General features: G+C 51.5%; 1 protein-coding gene across 1 annotated transcript; it reads right to left on the bottom strand.

The window, feature by feature from the left end:
- Positions 1-329: 329 nt before the first annotated feature.
- Positions 330-17,627, bottom strand: LOC142453818 (cytochrome P450 4F2-like). Its single transcript, XM_075555527.1, has 12 exons — positions 17,430-17,627; positions 15,756-15,900; positions 12,988-13,041; positions 12,771-12,898; positions 10,772-10,893; positions 9,558-9,828; positions 7,790-7,856; positions 7,558-7,687; positions 1,260-1,393; positions 1,104-1,168; positions 855-937; positions 330-522 (listed from the first exon to the last, which is right to left on the bottom strand). Exons 1-12 carry the CDS (start codon positions 17,625-17,627, stop codon positions 330-332), a joined length of 1,590 nt encoding a protein of 529 aa, XP_075411642.1.
- Between the last annotated feature and the right edge of the window lie 383 nt (positions 17,628-18,010).

Below are 18,010 nucleotides of genomic sequence, written 5' to 3'. Positions count from 1 at the left end.
AAAGACCCCGGTCGACAGCCACCACAGTAGGAGCCAGAACACATCTTGGTGGATTATGCTGTGCCAATTGCTCTTGGTATCCCCCAAGACCAGGTGACTGACTCCCTTAGCCCTGTAACTCATTTCTTCCGGGCATTTGGTTAAGTCTAACCCCCTTCCCCCCATGCTCCCTATTATCCATAGATTAACTCCATCATTGAACCTGTGGGAAATGAGGAGGTCTTGGTTCAGAGAAGCAGGTCCCGCCTCCATCCAGTCACTCCCAACTCCCAGGACCCTGCCGGTTTCCATGAGAGGCGACAGCAGAGTTTTATTGAGTTGGGGTGAGTCTAAGGATTGGGGGTTCTCTGTGGGCCATTGCCTAGCGGTTCCACCCGCAGCCACAGCCCGCCCTCAGTGCGCAGGATCAGCTCTGGCTTCCGCTGAGGTTCCTTGTCACCAGGCAGGACGCGGAAGCGCAGCAGCGTGAGCGCCAGGGCCACCTTCATCTCGGTCATGGCGAACGTCTGCCCGATGCAGTTCCTGCGGGCGGCACGCGCGACGCGGGTCTGACGGTGCCCAGGACGCCTACTGAGCCTGGATCCCCACCTGGGATCCCCACCCCAGCCCTGAGCAGCCGGAGAGAGGAGGAGGGCGGTTGACCAACCCCTGGCCCTCCAGAGGGCTTCCATGCCTCCTGAGTTTGGTGCAAACCCCAACCCCCTACTCAGAAGAGCAGCGTGGGGACTCACTGCCTAGGTCCTGGAGCTCAGACTACCCGAAACTGTCCCCCAGCCCCACTACAATCAGGCATAACGGAAGACCCAGGCCCCCACCCCTACCCCTATCCAGCACCAGTCACCTGCTGGTCTCACCTGGGCCCCGCAGAGAAGGGGATAAAAGCCAGGGGTGACCTCTGCTGGCTGTTTTCTGCGTCGAAGCGGAAGGGGTCATAGATCTGGGGGTGCAGACAAAAAAGCTGGCTGGGGTCTCCCTAGACAGATACTGCCTCAGAAAGATGTGCATGCAGTGCCAGACTGGGTGTCTGAGTTCCCGCGCAGGACCCCGCCCTTCTCCTCCCACCGGTTTCTGCAGCGGATAAGGGAGGACAAGGGAGGGGGTACCTCAGGATCTGGCCACACAGAGGGGTTGTGATGGGTTCCGAAGATGCTGATGAGGCAGATGACACCTGTGAGAGGAAACGTCGGTCAGTAGGAGGTCTCCTCTGCCTGCTGGGCTCTCCTCCCTCCCCAGGACCTCCCCCTGGCCATCGTGGGCACCTTTGGGGATGACCCGGCCATCTGGAAGCTCTATGTCCTGGGTGCAGCAGCGAGAGATGATCGTGACTGGAGGATGCAGCCGTAGACTCTCCTTGATGCACATGGTCAGAAAGGGCAGCAGGGCCAGGTCGTCCCTAAAGAACACCCCCCATGCCCCCCACACACCAACAATTAACCAGGGAGCAAAGACTCCCCCAGCCCCTACCTCCTGATGACACCTTTTGACCATCTCTCAGAATACCACTCCCTCTAACAAAATAAATTCCAGATGCATCAAAGTTTTGGGATGAAATGGATACACTCAGTGTGCGTACAGCTAGACAATCGCATGTGGTATAGACTCAGCCATAAAGAGAAGTGAAGTTCTGATATAGGTACTCCGTGAATGAGCCTTGCACACATCATAAAGCCAGTCATAACGGACGGTGCTGTATGGTCTCACATCGAGAAAATAACCAAATATGGAAAACAAAGGGTATTCGTGGCTACCAGGTATTGGAGGAAGGGTCGAGGGAGAGTTTGGTTTGGGAGTTTCTGTTCAGGGTGGTGGAATGATTTGGAAAAGGATCCATCTCATTAGAAGGTCCTGTGCAGAATGGGAGACACATGTGGACCAGAGTTCACAGCCAGGAGAGCAGAGTGACGTGTCTGTTAGAGTCTGGTGAGGTGCCCAAGACTATGTCCCGTACCTCTCCGGTCAGGAGCTGAATTCACATTCAGTCAGAAAAATCACCCACTTAAGATCAAAAGGGCAGCATTTGCCCAAGGAGAAGTAGAAATCTGGAAAGTGGGAGAGGCAGTCTGATAAGCTATGGTACATTGAGAGGATGATCAGGGAGGAGTTGAATCAGAATGTGTCTGAATTTGGGTGTAGATTATGATCAGCTCTGTAAAACCTTCGCCTAATTTACCATTAAGAGGGTTTTACTGTAGTATCGATGAAGAACACAGCTTTCCCCCAGATCCTGGATGCTTCCTCCCCCCAACTACCATGATCCGAATTCTACCTTGCAGGGCTGGATAGGACAGAGGCTGTACACTGGTGCATATGAGGGTTGGAGGTACAGGGAATCCAGGGTGGATGATACCTTCAGGACCAAGGGTGTGAGGGACGATGCTGGGAGAGTGGAGGGTGAGTGGGTTGGAAAGGGGGAACTGATTACAAGGATCCACATGTGACCTCTTCCCTGGGAGAGGGACAGCAGAGAAGGGGGGAAAGGAGACTCCGGATAGGGCAAGATATGACAAAATAACGATGTATAAATTACCAAGGGCATATGAGGGAGGGGGGAATGGGGAGGGGGGGGAAAGAGGACCTGATGCAAGGGGCTTAAGTGGAGAGCAAATGCTTTGAGAATGATTGGGGCAGGGAATGTATGGATGTGCTTTATACAATTGATGTATGTATATGTATGGATTGTGGTAAGAGTTGTTTGAGTCCCTAATAAAATGTAAAAGAAGAAAAGAGAAAAACATGATTAGGGCAAAGACTGTACAGATGTGCTTTATACAATTGATGTATGTATATGTATGAACTGTGAAAAGAATTGTATCAGCCCCAATAAATTGTTAAAATAAAAAAATTAAAAAAATAAAAATAAAATCTGATGCCACCATTCAAAAAAAAAGAGGGTTTTACTGAAAAGATATAAATTGTTTACCTGGTGTGCATTTTTATGTATACTTCCACGACTACAAAAATAATTTAAAAGCATTAGAAAATGCAGCTATGGCCTCTTCTTAGCCTTTGGGAGCAAACCACACCACGCCCAAACCAGCCCCGAAACGACAGACAGATTTGCAGGAAAAGGGAAGATTATCTCGGGTAAGAAAGCAAAACCAAAAGATAAATGAATAAGAGACAAAGTAAACACCCCCCCCCCATTCAATTCTTGCTTCACACAGCACCAGTGATGCAATCAGACAAGGGGTCATTGGTAGCAAGGCGAGGAAAACATATTTGTTCCAGAAAACACGGTTCTATCCTTGGGAAAACACCCCAAAATCCTCGGGAGAACTGTTACCAACAGTGAGGAGTCTCTTTGTCGGTCCATCGGGTCCCTGCTGACTCTGGGGACCCCCTGGGTGTCAGAGCCGAGCTGGGCTCCACGGGGCTTTCAAGGGCTGCTCCTTCCGAAGGAGACCACCAGGCCTTTCTTCCAAGGCACCTCTGGGTGAGCCTAAGCTCTGATCAGCTCTGAATCCGTTCATGGTGTTCACCACGCAGGGACCTCAGGGATTCAGTAAGTGGGCTCAATCAGATGTTTAAACATCGCCTTTCCACATGGCTCTTCTCTTTTTAAACAAATGGCTCAACATCTTTCAAAAACGCTAAAGAGCACCCTTAGGTCCCAACCTGACACACATTCCCTCCCCCATGGATTTCCCCAGGCTATTATTTCTTTAACTAGCCTCCCAGGGATACTTGTTGGCATGTCAAAAAGCTACCCAGCAGCATCTCCGTACGACTCATACTGCTCTCTAGCTTTCTCCTTTGACGATGTAGTCATCTCCTCTTCTATACCCTCTGAAACGTGTGTGCACAATAGAGCCCTTGCCAAAAATAACTTGCCCGTGATCTCTTCTAGTGCCATTGAGACTTCTTTCCGTTTTAAATCTTCGACACTATCTTGTCATAAGGCATGAGAAATCGATTGGATTGACCTTTTTCCCCCAAGTAGTTTCTAAAGCTTTACATTAAGTGGTGCACATTTTCCCCAACAGGTGGGAGACAGCATCCCAAGCATTTACGAAGGTTTACTGGGCTCAATATTATTTTAGATAAATCAGAAAGCCTTACATGATGCATATGACTAATCATTTATTTTAAAAAACAAAGGAGAGGTGTTACTACTAATAATATAACATGCCTGGGTTAGATTTAACAAGAAATGTGAAAGCTCTATAGACCACATTTATTTATAAATTTCTCTCAATAAATCACAAAGGCAAAAACAACACTGCTGTGGTCGTCACCTAATCTGGTGTCAATTTAAGGATGAAGAGTGTAGGGGTGGAGTCTAGGCTGTCAATCTGGAGCTAGCCAATGAGACTTCTGTGGGCGTGGCTTTCTCCTGACAATTCTGGGACTTCTGGTACTTCCTCCTTGGAGGTGGAAGACACCTCTCTCTCTGCTACTCCCTGGGAGACATTGCAGTTAGTTGACAAGCCACAAGGTTGCAACCAGACCTCTGAAGCTAGAGAAGCCACAGAGAGACCCCTGCTAGCGCTGAGATGCTCACAACGCCACTGGACCCAAAGACTTTTTACCCACTGGCTTGTGATCGTCCTGCATTTGGCTTCATTGCATGTGTTTCGTGAGTCTGAAGAGGACTTTATAGATTGGTATTGGACATATGGGCTAATATCAGACTTATGGCCTTGGACTGGACTGGATTGGGATGCTTTCTCAATGTTCAATTCCTGTTGTATATAAAACTCTTTCTTATACATATATGTGTGTCCATGGGTTTGTTTCTCTAGTCTAGCCAGACTAACACAGCTGCCAATAGAAAATATGATTCCCCATAGTGACAAAAGAATCAAAGGTTTCATTTAACAAAGCATGTCAAAGATCTCTTAGCAGATACTTTAGGCTGCATGAAATAGAATAAGGTGCACAGGATTTCTTCTTAGACGACCAAAGTCCTTGAAGGAATGAGTCCCTGGGCCTGGAGCATTAGGACCATGGTCTCAGGGCAACGCCTGAGTGTGTTAGCATAACACAGAGTTCACAAAGACAGTGGTCTGCACCCTACGTGGGTTGGTAGTGACCGGGATCTTCAAAGCTCATGAGGTACAACCAGTGGTCATTTCCAGTCCAGAAGAAGGAAGAGTAATGGAAAGACATATGGAAAAAACTCGTCCAGTGAATGAATGGATCATACAAACATCCATCTTCACCAACCTGAAATCAGAATGAGGTGATTCCCAGCTACTCCGACCAACTGCTCTGAAAGAGATCCTGGAGAGAGCAGGGGGGAGGGAAACTGAGGAGCACACCTCAACATGACAAAGGGACCGAGCTTTGGGGTCGGCAGGAGACAGAGACGATGGCTCTTTCTTAGTCACCCTGCGGGTCTGGCACGGAACTCGCTCCTGTGGTGCAATGAACAACCACTTACGATCGAAATGGAAATGGCAGCATGTACCCAGAGACCAAATTCAGAGGGTTAGGCGAGAAGGAGGGGTGGAAACGGGAAACACAGGGAGAAAGCTGAATCCAGGACGATACAGGGAGGAGCTTGCAAAGGATGAGCTGAAACATCCTGAAGTTGAAACCTTAAGACTGATGATCGACTCCGTAAACCTTCACCTAATCCGCAATGAAAAGTTGTTTGTTTTTAAGTGATAAGCGACTTTGAATCATGGATAGACATTCTAGACTTTGGGATTGCCACTTCCAGCTAGTAGATCGCTGCTCACAGGACAGAGTAGAACTTCTCCGTTGGGTTTCTTTAAACAGCAAAAACAACAACCGTTTGATTGGCACTTCGTCCACATAGCATTCAATTCAGTAGTTCAGTCAGATCAAGAAGAGTTGTACCACTTTTACCACAACCAGTGTCCGAAAGAGAACCAATGTTCTTTTCCCTATACTCATTGTTACTCGTGTATTTTTTTCAATTTTAGCAAAAATATACGCAACAACGCATTCACCGATTCAACCACTTCTATGTGTATCATTCAGTGTCATTGATTATTTTTTTCTTGTTGTACACCATTATTACTCCTCTCCAAACTGTCCCGCCACCGTTAAAATGAACTCAATGCCCCCTAAGCAGGCACTCTTCCTCCTGCACCCATGCTAACCATAGGACAAGTTTGGTTTCTCTCCTTTCCACCCCCAGTTGGGGTTCCGAGAGTATAACTCTTTATGGGGGCAAGCAGTGCCATCTTTCTCCAGAGGAGCAACTGCTGGCTTGAACTGCCTTCCTCAGCCCACCCCTTAACCGGCAACACCACCGGGGTTCCTGGCTTCGTAGATCCCAAAATGTCCATGTTCTACACAACGATGCTACATTCAATACAACTAAAATCTAGAGGAGTTTCTCAGGAAATTGAGAATCTTTCCAAAATTCTGGAAGAACGGAAGGTCATGAAGAGCTAGGCCAATTCCCAGTTAAAAAAGAGAGATCTCATTCTGCCAGATGTAGAGCCTACTACAAACCGCAGTAAAGAGAACAGCTCAGCCCTGCCGTGGGAACAGAATAATCAACCCAGAGGAAAGACTAGTTAGGAGACAGACATGTGCGAGGCAAAAGTCCCACATTCGACAGAGGAGGCTCCACAAAGCCCTGGGGGGGGGGGGAGTGGGCTGCTGTCAGAGAAAAGACGGGTGCACTCGACTTTTAAAAAAAGTCAGAAGATAACGTGTGCAACACAGAACAACAATGAATGCACTTTTAATACAGAGTCAGTTCTGAGAAGGGCATCTGAAAGAAAGAAAAAATCCCCAAAGAAAAGGCAACCAAATGCCTGCGAGTGTGTGTGTGTGTGTGTGTGTGTGTGTGTGTGTGTGTGTGAGTGTGTGTGCGCTTCCCTGAACTAGCCAGCCATCTCTCAATCGCTCACCCCATCACGTGGCCTTTGACCAGGCTGATGAGCCTTGGCTCACAGCATTTCCTAACTGCATTTAAAAAGTTGCCAGAAATTCATTCAACCACTCAGGTGAGAAACCTTCTCTATCCCGCCCCTGGGGAGCTTCTCTGGAAACTTTAGCCCTGTCCCTGTGAGCTGCAACTCTCCTGGCTTTGGAATTCCTGGAACAGAGGGCCTGGGATGGGTCCTTCCTGGGGCTTTAGCACTCTGGATGGAGCTGGGCACAGTGTTGGGGATGGGACTGATGGGCACTGAGTTGGGCACAATGAGAGAGTGTCTGCTTGCTGAGGACTGGGAGGGTGATGGCCAACAGCCCTCTCTTGCCCCCAGATGTCCCCCTGTGAGCCCCTGGACTGGACAATAGGGTAGGGAGGAGGACTCTGGAGAAGACGAAAACAATCCAGGGAAGTCAAGACCTTGAAACCATGTCATTCAAGGATTGAAAACAAGGCAGGGGAGGGCCACGTGTTTACTGAGCACCCACCAAGTGATAACAGCTCACAGACATTGTTGCTATCCTCCAAGCCGACCAAAGGTTTCTCATCAAAAGCCACAGCCTCGCCACTGGTGACAAGGTCGGGTCTCTGTTCCTGGTCTCACTAAGGAGCTAGGGCCAATTCCGCAGAAAGCTCGTCCCCCACCCCCACCAGAGTCAAGGAAAGAGGCTCCGGGAACAGGTCATGAGAACTGCACCCACCATTCAATCTCCTCGGTCCCACGGTCCTTCAGGAGCTCTTGCACCTCCTTCCGGCAGCGCTCCTGGTATTCCGGGTGCTTGGCCAGGTTGTACAGGACCCAGGAGAGGCCGCTGGCTGTGGTGTCATAACCTGACGGGAGGATGGAGGAGGGTGGGGCAGGATGGCCCACCCACCAAGTCCTTGGGAAGGAAGCGCCCCCATCCCCAGTGCCCTCCCCTCCCGGAACCTCACCCTCAAACATGAAGGTGTCGGTCTCTGCTCGGATATCCTCATCTGACAGCTCCTTCCCATCTTCATCCTGGAGAGAAGGTGGCTAAGGGTCAACTGAGACTAACTGCAGGGTCATGCACAGCGGTCAGCCTGGAGCAAAGCTCCCGGACTAAAGCACGTTGAGAATGAAGGCTGGCCATCGAGTTCCAGAACGTAACCAGTGAAACTCATGTAGCTTGCCGCAGTGTCAGCTGACAGAGCGCTGGACCACGAGCCACGCAAACGACGAGGTGGCCACCACGATCCACTCAGGGACGTCACAATGGTTGGCCTGGCAAAGGACTGGGCAATGTTTCATTCTGCTGTGCACACGACCACCGTGATTCCGAGCTCACACGGTGGCTGAGATCTTAGGCAAAGGTCCAGCTTCCGCCCAGAAACCCAAGCCAGCCCTGTAGTCCTGGATGCGCCTTACGCACATCTCTAAATGCCTATCTGCACAGGCCTCCCCTCATCGCCTTCCATGCTCCTTTGTACCTAGTGGGAGGATTTGGTGCTCCTTGAATAGTTCATGCCTCTGCAGGGTGAAAGAAGGAGGAGGAGGAGGGGGAGGAGGAGGAGGAGGAGGAGGAGGGGAAGGAGAAGGAGCAGCAGCAGCAGACATCACCGTATTTACATTGGATGACAATTTTCCGCAGACGTTAGTGACTGAGTATTGCACAAAAGCCATTTATTTGCCCACAGATCATCCACTCTGACCTCCCCCAGAGTCACTTGTTTATTTCTCGGGACCGAGGATCCAGAGACTTTGCCCTCACCCTGCAGAGGATTTTTTTTATACTGTGAAACCAAAGTTACTCTCCCACTCCCCGCCTCTTAAACCTCTTTAGAGGGGTGAAGGTCACACGCGCTGCCGGTCTGCATGCGGGTAAAAACTCTGTCTCGGGTGCAGGTGGAAAGTTGGGTGGAGGTCATGCGACCCTTGTGATACTTTGGGAAGGGGAAGCCCACACTGTGAGGCTGTCCTTGCTCTGAAGGCACCCGTCTACTCTGATCCCGGGATCTAACCGATAGACCCATCTGTCCATCATCGCAGTGACTCGTGTGTCCCTGTCATGCTGGGAGCTATGCCACTGGTCACTTACAGGCTAGACGGATCACTCGGGGTGGACAGGTTTTCAGCAGAGCTTTGAGATTAAGACAGACTAGGCAGAAAGGCCTGGTGACGGACTTCACAAAACCAGCCATCAAACCCCCTGCGGATCACGACAGACTGCTATCCATGATACTACTGGACAATGAGACTCCTAGGTCAGAAGGCACTCAAGATATACAGTGAACTCAAAATACACAAGGATGGACGCAAGCACACCACCCATCATGAAGGTGGGTGCAGGACTGGACAGCACTGTGATACATATGTCTAAACAAACACACGCACAGTGGCAATCTAACTTATTAGCTCGTAAATAAAGTACAATCTTACGCCTTCCACAGTTCCAGCTTTAGCCATCCCTGCAGGTTATAGTCCATAAAACCATCTCTAAACATCTCTGACACGGCCCTCGCTTCCTCAAACACCTTCCACGGCTCCCCATTGTAGATCTTGTGCATAGATCTCAGCTCAGAATGAAGCGTTGCCCAGTCCCGGGCCAGCTTACTGACTGTCGGTCGGTCGGTGTGCTCGTGCCTAGCATCGTGGCCACTTTGCGCTCGGACCACCTCTTCCACGTGATATTTATAACCGAGGTCTTGCCCTCTTCCCAAATCAGCACCTACAGGCACCCACCTTGCTCAGCAAGAGCACGTCAATGAAGTCCAGAGTCTTGGTCTTGGCCTTGGCCTTGAGGAAGTCATCGACATCCTGACCTTTGAGGTCACGGCGCCGTTGCTGGATGGCGGCATTTGTGAAGTCATGCACCAGGCGGCAGGCCCTGCGGAAGTGCCTTCCATAGGGAGTGAGGTAATACAGGAAGTCCCAGTGCAGGAAGTACTGATGGTTCCGGTTCGCTACGAGGGTGCTGAGCTCCAAGATGGCAGTGATATAGTCACTGGGCTTCCTGCAGGACAAGGGCAAGAAAGCAGGCAGCAACTTCACAGACCTGAGGCCCAGGGTGCACTTCCCTCCCAGAAGGCAGGCACTACCTCCCACAGTGAAAGTGAGCATCCAGGAGAAGGTGCCTCCAGAGATGAATGGAAGGTGTGAGCCAGGAGGGAGATCTCTCCACCCCTTTGTCTCTCTCTACATCCCCATCCCTGGGAACTGCCTGTAGGTACCAGGCACCAGGGAGAAATTGGGAATAATGCTCATCACTTTCACCAGCCCCTTCTGCTTCCCAAACTTCATCCTCTGCCAATTGGTCCATGGATCCAGCCTCTGCTTGGCTTCCTTCTACCCAGTAGTAACACCGTCCATTGTCTACATGACAGTCAATCTTCTGCAATTTCTAGGACTCAGCTCTGGCCATGTCCTTCCTCGCGTGTAAAGCTTGCAGTGAGTCCGTGGACATGCCGAGATAAAGTCCACATTTCTTTGCCTACCTTTTAAATATCCGTACAAGCTAGCCCCTACCCAGTTCTCCAACCTTATTTCTTCGATGTCTCCTCAAGCTCTGTTGCACATATTGCTCATTCTAGCCTTTTTGCTTTTACTCAAACATTTTTCACCTCCCAAAAGACCTTTCTTTCTCCCCCATTCCCTGGGCGTTATCTATCTATCTGTCTATCTATCTAGCTATCTATTTATCTATCTATCTAAAGAATGGAAATTTTTATAGGAGTAGAAAGCCCACAGGACAGTTGGTGGTTTCGAACTGATGACTTTGTGGTTAGCAGCCCAACGCATAACCCACTCTGCCACCAGGGCAATTTCCCTCTCTTGAATTGCCCAGCTCTGACCTACCTCCTCCAAGAAGGCTCTTCTGATTGCCCTGGTCAATCCTCCCTTCCCACCTACTTCATTGGGTCCATCATTCAAACTTCCAGATTCGGGTTAGGACTCACTCCTGGCAGTGGCTGTCCAAGCTGAAGGCGCATTTCTGCAGACTGTCCAGGGTCATGAGGCTGATGTGCTCAAACAGGTCCAGATGGGTGCTGCCATCAGAGGCCAGGCGCCGCCACTTCTCCTGGTCAGGGATGATGGCAGAGACGGGGCTGGGATCTACCTCCTCTGGGAACCAGCACCCCCTGCTGAGCCACAATCACGTAGATTAACCCCACCCAGAACCCAATCTCATGACACACACCCCTTCCAAGGCACTCATCCCCAGAGTGGATTAGGCTTGCGTGGATGTGGGATCTGCTGCTAGGAAGATGTGGAGACACCATTGCTAGGCGTCAGGAGGCCTGGGTTCGATTCCTTGGGTTCTCCGTGCCCTTTGTCAATTCACTTCCTCCATTGTGTGTCAATGGCTCCAGGTTGACTAACAGATGAGATAACCTTCTCTAGAGGTCTAGAAAGCAGACTGGAATCCCGAGTCCACCGTTTACCAGAGCAGTCAGGAGCTGACTGAACACAGATAAATGGCCTAATCTCTTTGAGCCATAGAATCATCATCTGTAATGAGTGAAAAATTGTCATTTCTCCCTAATAGGGTTGTGAGAATTAAACTCGTCCGCACGCGTCCTGGCATGACTCTGTTTCTGGCATATCTTCAGTGCTCATTAGGGGCATCGTTGTTGTTGTTGTAGTTGTCATCATCATCATCATCATCATCATCATCATCATCATCATCACCATCCTTGTTCTCGATTGATTACAAAGTGCCCCTTTTGTCCGGAGAGGCAGTCCTCCATGGGCCCTGAGCATCCCTGTGCTCTCTGCCTGGGTAAGTACGCAACTCAAGGTCCGTATGCTCGTTCACCGGGTCATCTCCCAGCCTGTGTTTGCCGTGAGAAGTTCAAGGCAGGAGGACCTCTCTCTCCTTGGACAGGAATTAGGCTTGGTTCTGCTGACGATAAAAGTTGGAGATCCTCACGTTTGAGGTTCCTTCCCAGTATGAAAATACACTGCCTCTATCTCGGCCCACGTGGGTTGCTCCCATGGGATTTGGGGAGCTTGGGAAAAGGCTGCGAGCCAGCATGCTACCTGCAGTGCCATGAATAATAAAGTCTTTTCCCCATGTCTCCGGAGAGCCATGTCTCCTAGAAGAATCCTTGAAGTAATAGCACAATAACTTATCAGTTTGAAAATCCATGACTCTCCAGTCCTACAATTTACTCCTCTCTCTATCCACACCCTTTACAAGGTGGTTTTGCAGCACCTTCTATTAGTAGGTGGAGCCGACGCCACATTCTTTGGTTCTGGAGTGCACTTGGGACTTTCTGCAGCCAATGAACTTGGTGCAAAGGACAGCATGATGCTCCTCAACCCAGACCTCAAGAGGCATCCTGGCAGCTGACTCTCGCTCTGTTGGGACCAGGCTTTCACTGTGGGAATGCGTTTGGGCTGCCAGGGGGAGTGGGAGCTACCACGTACGTGGAGGAGATCAGTTGCCGCAGCCAAGGCCATGCTAGATCAGCTGCAAGCACTTGAGCGAGTCCAAGCTGGGTCAGCCTCGCTGACTACCTGCTGCACACCTGACCCTAGATACACGAGTGAGCCCCGCCAAGACCACACTAATGACTCAGCCGACTGACAGACTCATGAGCAATAGTGAGCGCTAATTCTTTGAAACCAGTGGGCTTCGATGTGATTTGCAAGCCACAGCATATATATATATCCCTTATCATCAACACCGTCTCAGGATTTCCCAGCCTCAGAGAAGGGATGCAGACACCAATGCCTTTCGCAACCTTACTATGTGCCTAAGACATACTTCCATTGTCTTATCTTGGAGACTCTTCCAAGTGCAGGTCATCATTCCCAATTGCAGATAAGGAGACCGAGGCTTAGAGAGTAATGGCCCTCAGGTGACCCAGCAGAAGCAGGACTCCAGACCATGTCTGACTGTGGCCCCTCCTCCCAGGACACCCTCAGGGACTCCAGGTTCATGGAACTCACGTGCATGATGTTCACACTCTCGTTGAAGGTCTTCACGTAGGGCTTCAGGATGTTGAAGTGGAAGGCGGGCGTCAGCAGGCGGCGGTGGCGAGTCCACCTGTCACCATTACTCAACAGGAGCCCGTCCCCTAGTAGTAGTCACGGGCAGTGGGCAAAGAAAACACTTTCCCCTATGCCCCAAGGTTTCCCCTCGCCCCTTTTACCCACAGATACTCACCCAACCAGGGCCTCAGGAATCTGTAGAAGACCATGTCCTTGGGTGCAACGGCCGCTGACAAGAATGAATGCCATCAGAAGTCATGGAGAGCGGTAAGGGAGGGACTCTGGATAGGGATGTGGACTGCCAGCCAAGGGTCTGCACTCCCCTCCAAGCCCAGCACAGCAGGGTTGGAGCCAAGGGCAGCAAAAGCAGGGGGGAAACAAGAAAGGACCAGAGCAGGTGCCAGCAGCCAAAGCAGAGAACAAGTTTCCCACAAAGACTCCCCTCCGTGCCTCACTGCAACATACTAGCCCCAATACCATGGCATAACACATCCCAACATGCCTTGGCATGTCTCCTTGACACCCAACATTTCTGTAACACTAAGCATAACCCAACACCCTAAAGACTGGTCTACGTGGACCGTGGGCACCCTGGCAGCCATTAGCTGCCTCTGACATGGACTCCAAACAGCTCCTTAGAGATCAAGACGTCCCAGTACAACAACAGCATACATGACACATGTGAGCATGTCCATAACATAGCAAAACATGGTCTTGCATGGCCTGAACATATGCTAACATGCTCCAGCATGACCACAACATACTAGACACACTCTAACATATCTATAACATGACACACCATTCTCTGATCTGGATCAGAGATGTCTGACATGACTCCATAAGACCCCACACATGAATCCCAGATAAAATTTAAATGTGGTTCCATTAATGTCCCAGATGTCATCCAGGTGTGATCAGACTTACATACATTTTTACCTACCTGACCCAAGATTAAAATAAACTACCAGACACATCACAGAGGGAGCCTGAGTCCCAGACACAGCCCAGCCCTGACACTGGATAAGCCCAAACATGGATCCCACATGACCAACAGGATATTTGGATAATCTCAAATGACATCTCAGAAGGGCCATAACATATTCTGCTGACTTGGGCCACAACTAAGCCCAGATGTGATCGACACCATCTCCAAATGGTCCCAGGTGCAAACACACACCCAATGTGGCCACACAGGTTTCACACAGACATGCCCTAGAGATGGCCAGACAAGACTAGGCTCAGAAAGGTGGGTCCAGGTATGCTAGGTGAGAATCCCCTCTCCTCAGGTTCCCTGGCCAGTTGAAAACAGCACAGAGACTCAGAGACAGCCAGCTACGGGCAACAGGTGTCTCGCTGGGGCTGATGTAACAGGCTCGGGAATGATGGGATGAGAGAGGTGGACTGTGGCATTCTAGGGTCTCACACACCAGCAACTCATGCTCCTGAAGGTGCTAGCCAGGCCCTGTGTGTGCTGGAGACCCTCCTCCGACCTCCAGATCTGGGCAGAACAAAGAAGCCCAAGTTCATAGTCACAGAGTGCAGGGTTGGAGATGGAGGCCCACCCATGCCCCGAGACTCCTGCCGGCCACATGTCCTCTCTGCACTGAGGCCCTTCCAGCCTCACACGCCATCACTCAAGATGCCTGAGTCACAGAGGCTGCAGGAGTCTCTCCCCACTGGGAACGCAATACTACCTTGACCTCGTGTCATGGGGACTCTGAATGATGGGATCACTTGTCTGGGTGCCCCCAGATAGTAAATCGCTACCCGAGACCCAAGCCTAGGTCTCTCTGATCACAGGGGCCCTGTCTTTAAGCTAAGCATTCTGCTGCTGTGTTCCCAAGAGAAGAGCTTTGAGAGCCCCCTGCCACCAAGGCTGGGCATGCTTGCGGACTGGTGCTATCTGATGCCGGCTTGGTCACCAATGGTCCCTCTGTGGGGAAAGACAGGTTTATGCCTTAAAATCATTTAGAATGTGGGGAAAGACTTTCCTGGACGGGGAACACTGAGGAGGGAAGGAAAATCGAGAGAGGGAGGCAGATTCCTGGTGGCATCACTGGCGTCCTGGATCTAGTTGCACCTGAAGCTTCTCCTCCCTGGGCTTTTCCGTCCACAGATGCCTTTTCTTTGCTCGGGCCACGCATGGTGGCGTCTCCACCGCTCACAAGAGAAGAGGGCAGCCGCCAAAGAACAGCTGGCGATCGACCCGCAGCAAACCAACAACCACGTTGTTGGCAGAGCAGAGATCTTCGTTGGGCATTGCCCATTCCCCTGTGCAAGAGGCCAAAGACAGAGGGCTGAGGAAGGAAGCAGAGATGGCACGGGGTCTCCTAAGAGAGACGCCTGGAGTCTGGGCAGGGGTGGGTGATGAATTTAGGGCAGACATGTTGTAGCAGGATGACCGAGAGGGACTGGATCCTTCGGAAGTGGTTTCCATGGAAGGCAACAGCCCAGAAGGCCCCGGTAGCCCTGCACCTGGGGTGCTTGGGTGGAAGCCAGGCCTGGAAGAAGGCTCAGAAGCCACCATGGACCACTGCCACACCCTGGCCATGCTTAAAAACCATTTCTGACTCCTAGGACCATAACCAGGTCCGGCAAGCACTCTTCCAGGAGGCCCTGCAGCCTGTCCCATGCGGAGTCTTCCTTCTCTAGGTTGCCCGACATTATCCCTCCCGCTGATCCTCCTCCTGATCACAGAAGACCAGATCTCACTCTCCCTGTCTGGGGCTTCCCCCGACTGAGCGCCACACTGAGAATACTCTATGGGAGAGTTGCAAGCGGTGAGGTGGGAGCTGGAAAATACCAGACAGAAAGAAGGGGAAAGAACAAAAGCAGACTGAGAGATGAAGGGAGAGTCTGGGGTTTTGCAGGGGCCACCCAGAAGCTGGGGAGCAGAGGCCCACTAGTGCTCGGTGTCCCGGATCACAAGCTCCACGTGGGTACCTGAGGCGTTGAGAAAAGGCTTGATGCTGTCCGAATGGCACAGACAGATGAGAGGAAGGACCGGGCCAAGCCAGACCTTAAAGCCCTGGGGGTAGGTGGTGACCAGCTGAACAATTTTCTTCAAGCCCTGCTCCGTGGGGCTGATCTGCAAAGAATCAGGAGTTGTCACCTGTGCAGAAAGAGCCTTGGGTGCCCAGACCTTCCCAGGTCCCCAAGGTGGCGCAGCCTTTCCTGCGAACACCTGTGAGGATTGGGCGCCAACGGAGAGAGTCCCTGTTTCTTCCTGCTCTGTCCGAAGAACGTGAGTTCCTTGGGAGCGGGAGAGTCCTAGAGGCTCCACATCGAAGGGTGTTTTTAAGAACAGGGGAGAAGGCACAGAACTGGGCCCCAGAAGAAGGGTTTTCTCATTTTGGGTGCAGGAAGTATCTCAGAGCAAACCCTGGAAGGGTACGCAGACAGCAGTGGGACGTCTTTGAGCTACAGAACCAGCGCTCTGTTCCCACATGCCCTCTGGACCTCCTCAGTCTACCTCTGAGGTCTCTGGAATCACTGTTTGAGACGTCCTGGGGACCTGGGAGCTTCCAGTCCAGGAGGCTTCCTGCAGTGGGTGTGAACTCAGATTGTCCGCCTTTGGCAGAGAACACTCTGCTTGGCAGCCTGGGCACGGGTACATCTGTACCTATTGTTATATCTTGACTGTAGGGCAGAAGGGTGGGGAGACTGCCTACATCTGTCCTCTGGCCCAGCTGCGCCTTGAGGGTTGGTGGCAAGGGAGAGGGGGAGAGAGTCCACTCCTCCGTGGGGTGAGCACCGGCCTCAGCCAGTAGAGGAGGAGAGGAGAGGGGGTGGGTGACAAACCTCTGTTCAGGGTGAGCCTGTGGGAATGTCAGGGCCCCAGCTCTGCTCAGCCTACCCTGTGAGGCCCCCAGGGGAGCCAGAGGTACATGAATGAGGGAATACACGCAGGAGAGTGATCTAGGCCTTGGGACAAGATGAGAAAGAGAAAGTGATTCCTTTTCTCTTGTGGGCATTGCGGCGCAAAGAGGGTTGAAGGAAGAAAGAGGAGGTCCTCTCTGCCTCCCTCACTGACTGATGTCCTAGACTCACTCACCCCCAGACTAACCCAGCAGTTCTCAACCTGTGGGTCTCAACCCTTTGGGGGTTACCTAAGGCCATTGGAAAACACATATCTCCAATGGTCTTAGGAACCCAGACACCGCTCCTCAATCCGGCTCCAGGTGGGTCCGCCCCCATGCAGATACGCCCACTCTGAGTACCCGGTGTGAAGACTGTGACCCAGAGTACACCATGCTTCAAGATGAAATTTCACTTATTTGTCACTAGAAGTAACTATTTCACAATATATAATTACCTCTTGTTTGGGGGATGAATCACGATGCTTTCACGGTGTTCAATTTGTAACAGTGAAAATACATCCTGCCTATCAGATATTGACATGAGGATTCGTGTCAGGAGCAAAATCACAGTGATGAAGTAGCAACGAAAATCATTTTATGCTTGGGGGAGGTCACCACAACATGAGGAACTGTCTGAAAGGTTCACGGCATGAGGAAGGTTGAGAACCTCTGCTCTCACTGCCCGTGTGTCTCAACTCGCCCCACCTCCTCACCCCCCACAACCCCACAAGTAGGTGTATCCTGCTGGCCGACTCACCATGCCCAGGTGCCCCAAGAACCAATTCCGCATTGAGGGAGTCGGGAAACATTCGAGGCGGTGGGACTTGTCATGGATGGCATAAGACCAGGCCAGGATGCAGGCCAGGAGCCAGGAGGCCCCAGCTAGCAGCAGGATCAGCCATAGCGGGGCTCCTTCAGGCCAGAGTCCCAGCCAGGACAGGTTCAGCATGGACATTCTGCAGGGCCAGGAAGAAGAAGGGTTAATAGTGAGTGCTTGGACAGAGACAGGATGGGTACAAAGTTCAGGGAGCATCTGAGGGTGTAGGCTCTAGGGACAGGAGAGGAGACAGGAATGGGGCAGCAAGTCAAGGGAGCCCCAGGGAAGGAAGGGGCAAAGGATGGGTTACAGAGAGAGAAAGGGGAGGGAGAGACGGGGCTGGAATCCAAGACGTCCCATCCCCCCACCCCCACCCCACAGCTGGCCTTCCAGGGAGGTTGTGAGAAGATCCAGTTACCTATTATTCACTGCTCCAGAGCAGCTTGCTCACTCCCCAGAGCAGTCCAGAGGGATGAATACTCCAGCCCCCACGTGACCAGGACCCTCCTAGCCCTGTCACC

This window comes from Tenrec ecaudatus, chromosome 1 (genome assembly GCF_050624435.1).
Source record: "Tenrec ecaudatus isolate mTenEca1 chromosome 1, mTenEca1.hap1, whole genome shotgun sequence".
Taxonomy (NCBI): Eukaryota; Metazoa; Chordata; class Mammalia; order Afrosoricida; family Tenrecidae; genus Tenrec; species Tenrec ecaudatus.
The sequence above is the reverse complement of the archived record's forward strand: the minus strand, read 5'-3'. Positions and strand labels throughout refer to the sequence as shown.

Bases quoted from the DNA above. Each gene is read 5' to 3' on its own strand.
- LOC142453818 (XM_075555527.1), bottom strand. From the start codon at position 17,627: ATGTCCATGCTGAACCTGTCCTGGCTGGGACTCTGGCCTGAAGGAGCC. The intron at 13,042-15,755 runs GTACCCACGTGG...CATTCTTGTCAG, and splicing joins GCCTTTTCTCAACGCCTCAG to CGGCCGTTGCACCCAAGGAC. The intron at 7,857-9,557 runs GTGGGTGCCTGT...CCTTCTCTCCAG, and splicing joins ACGTGCTCTTGCTGAGCAAG to GATGAAGATGGGAAGGAGCT.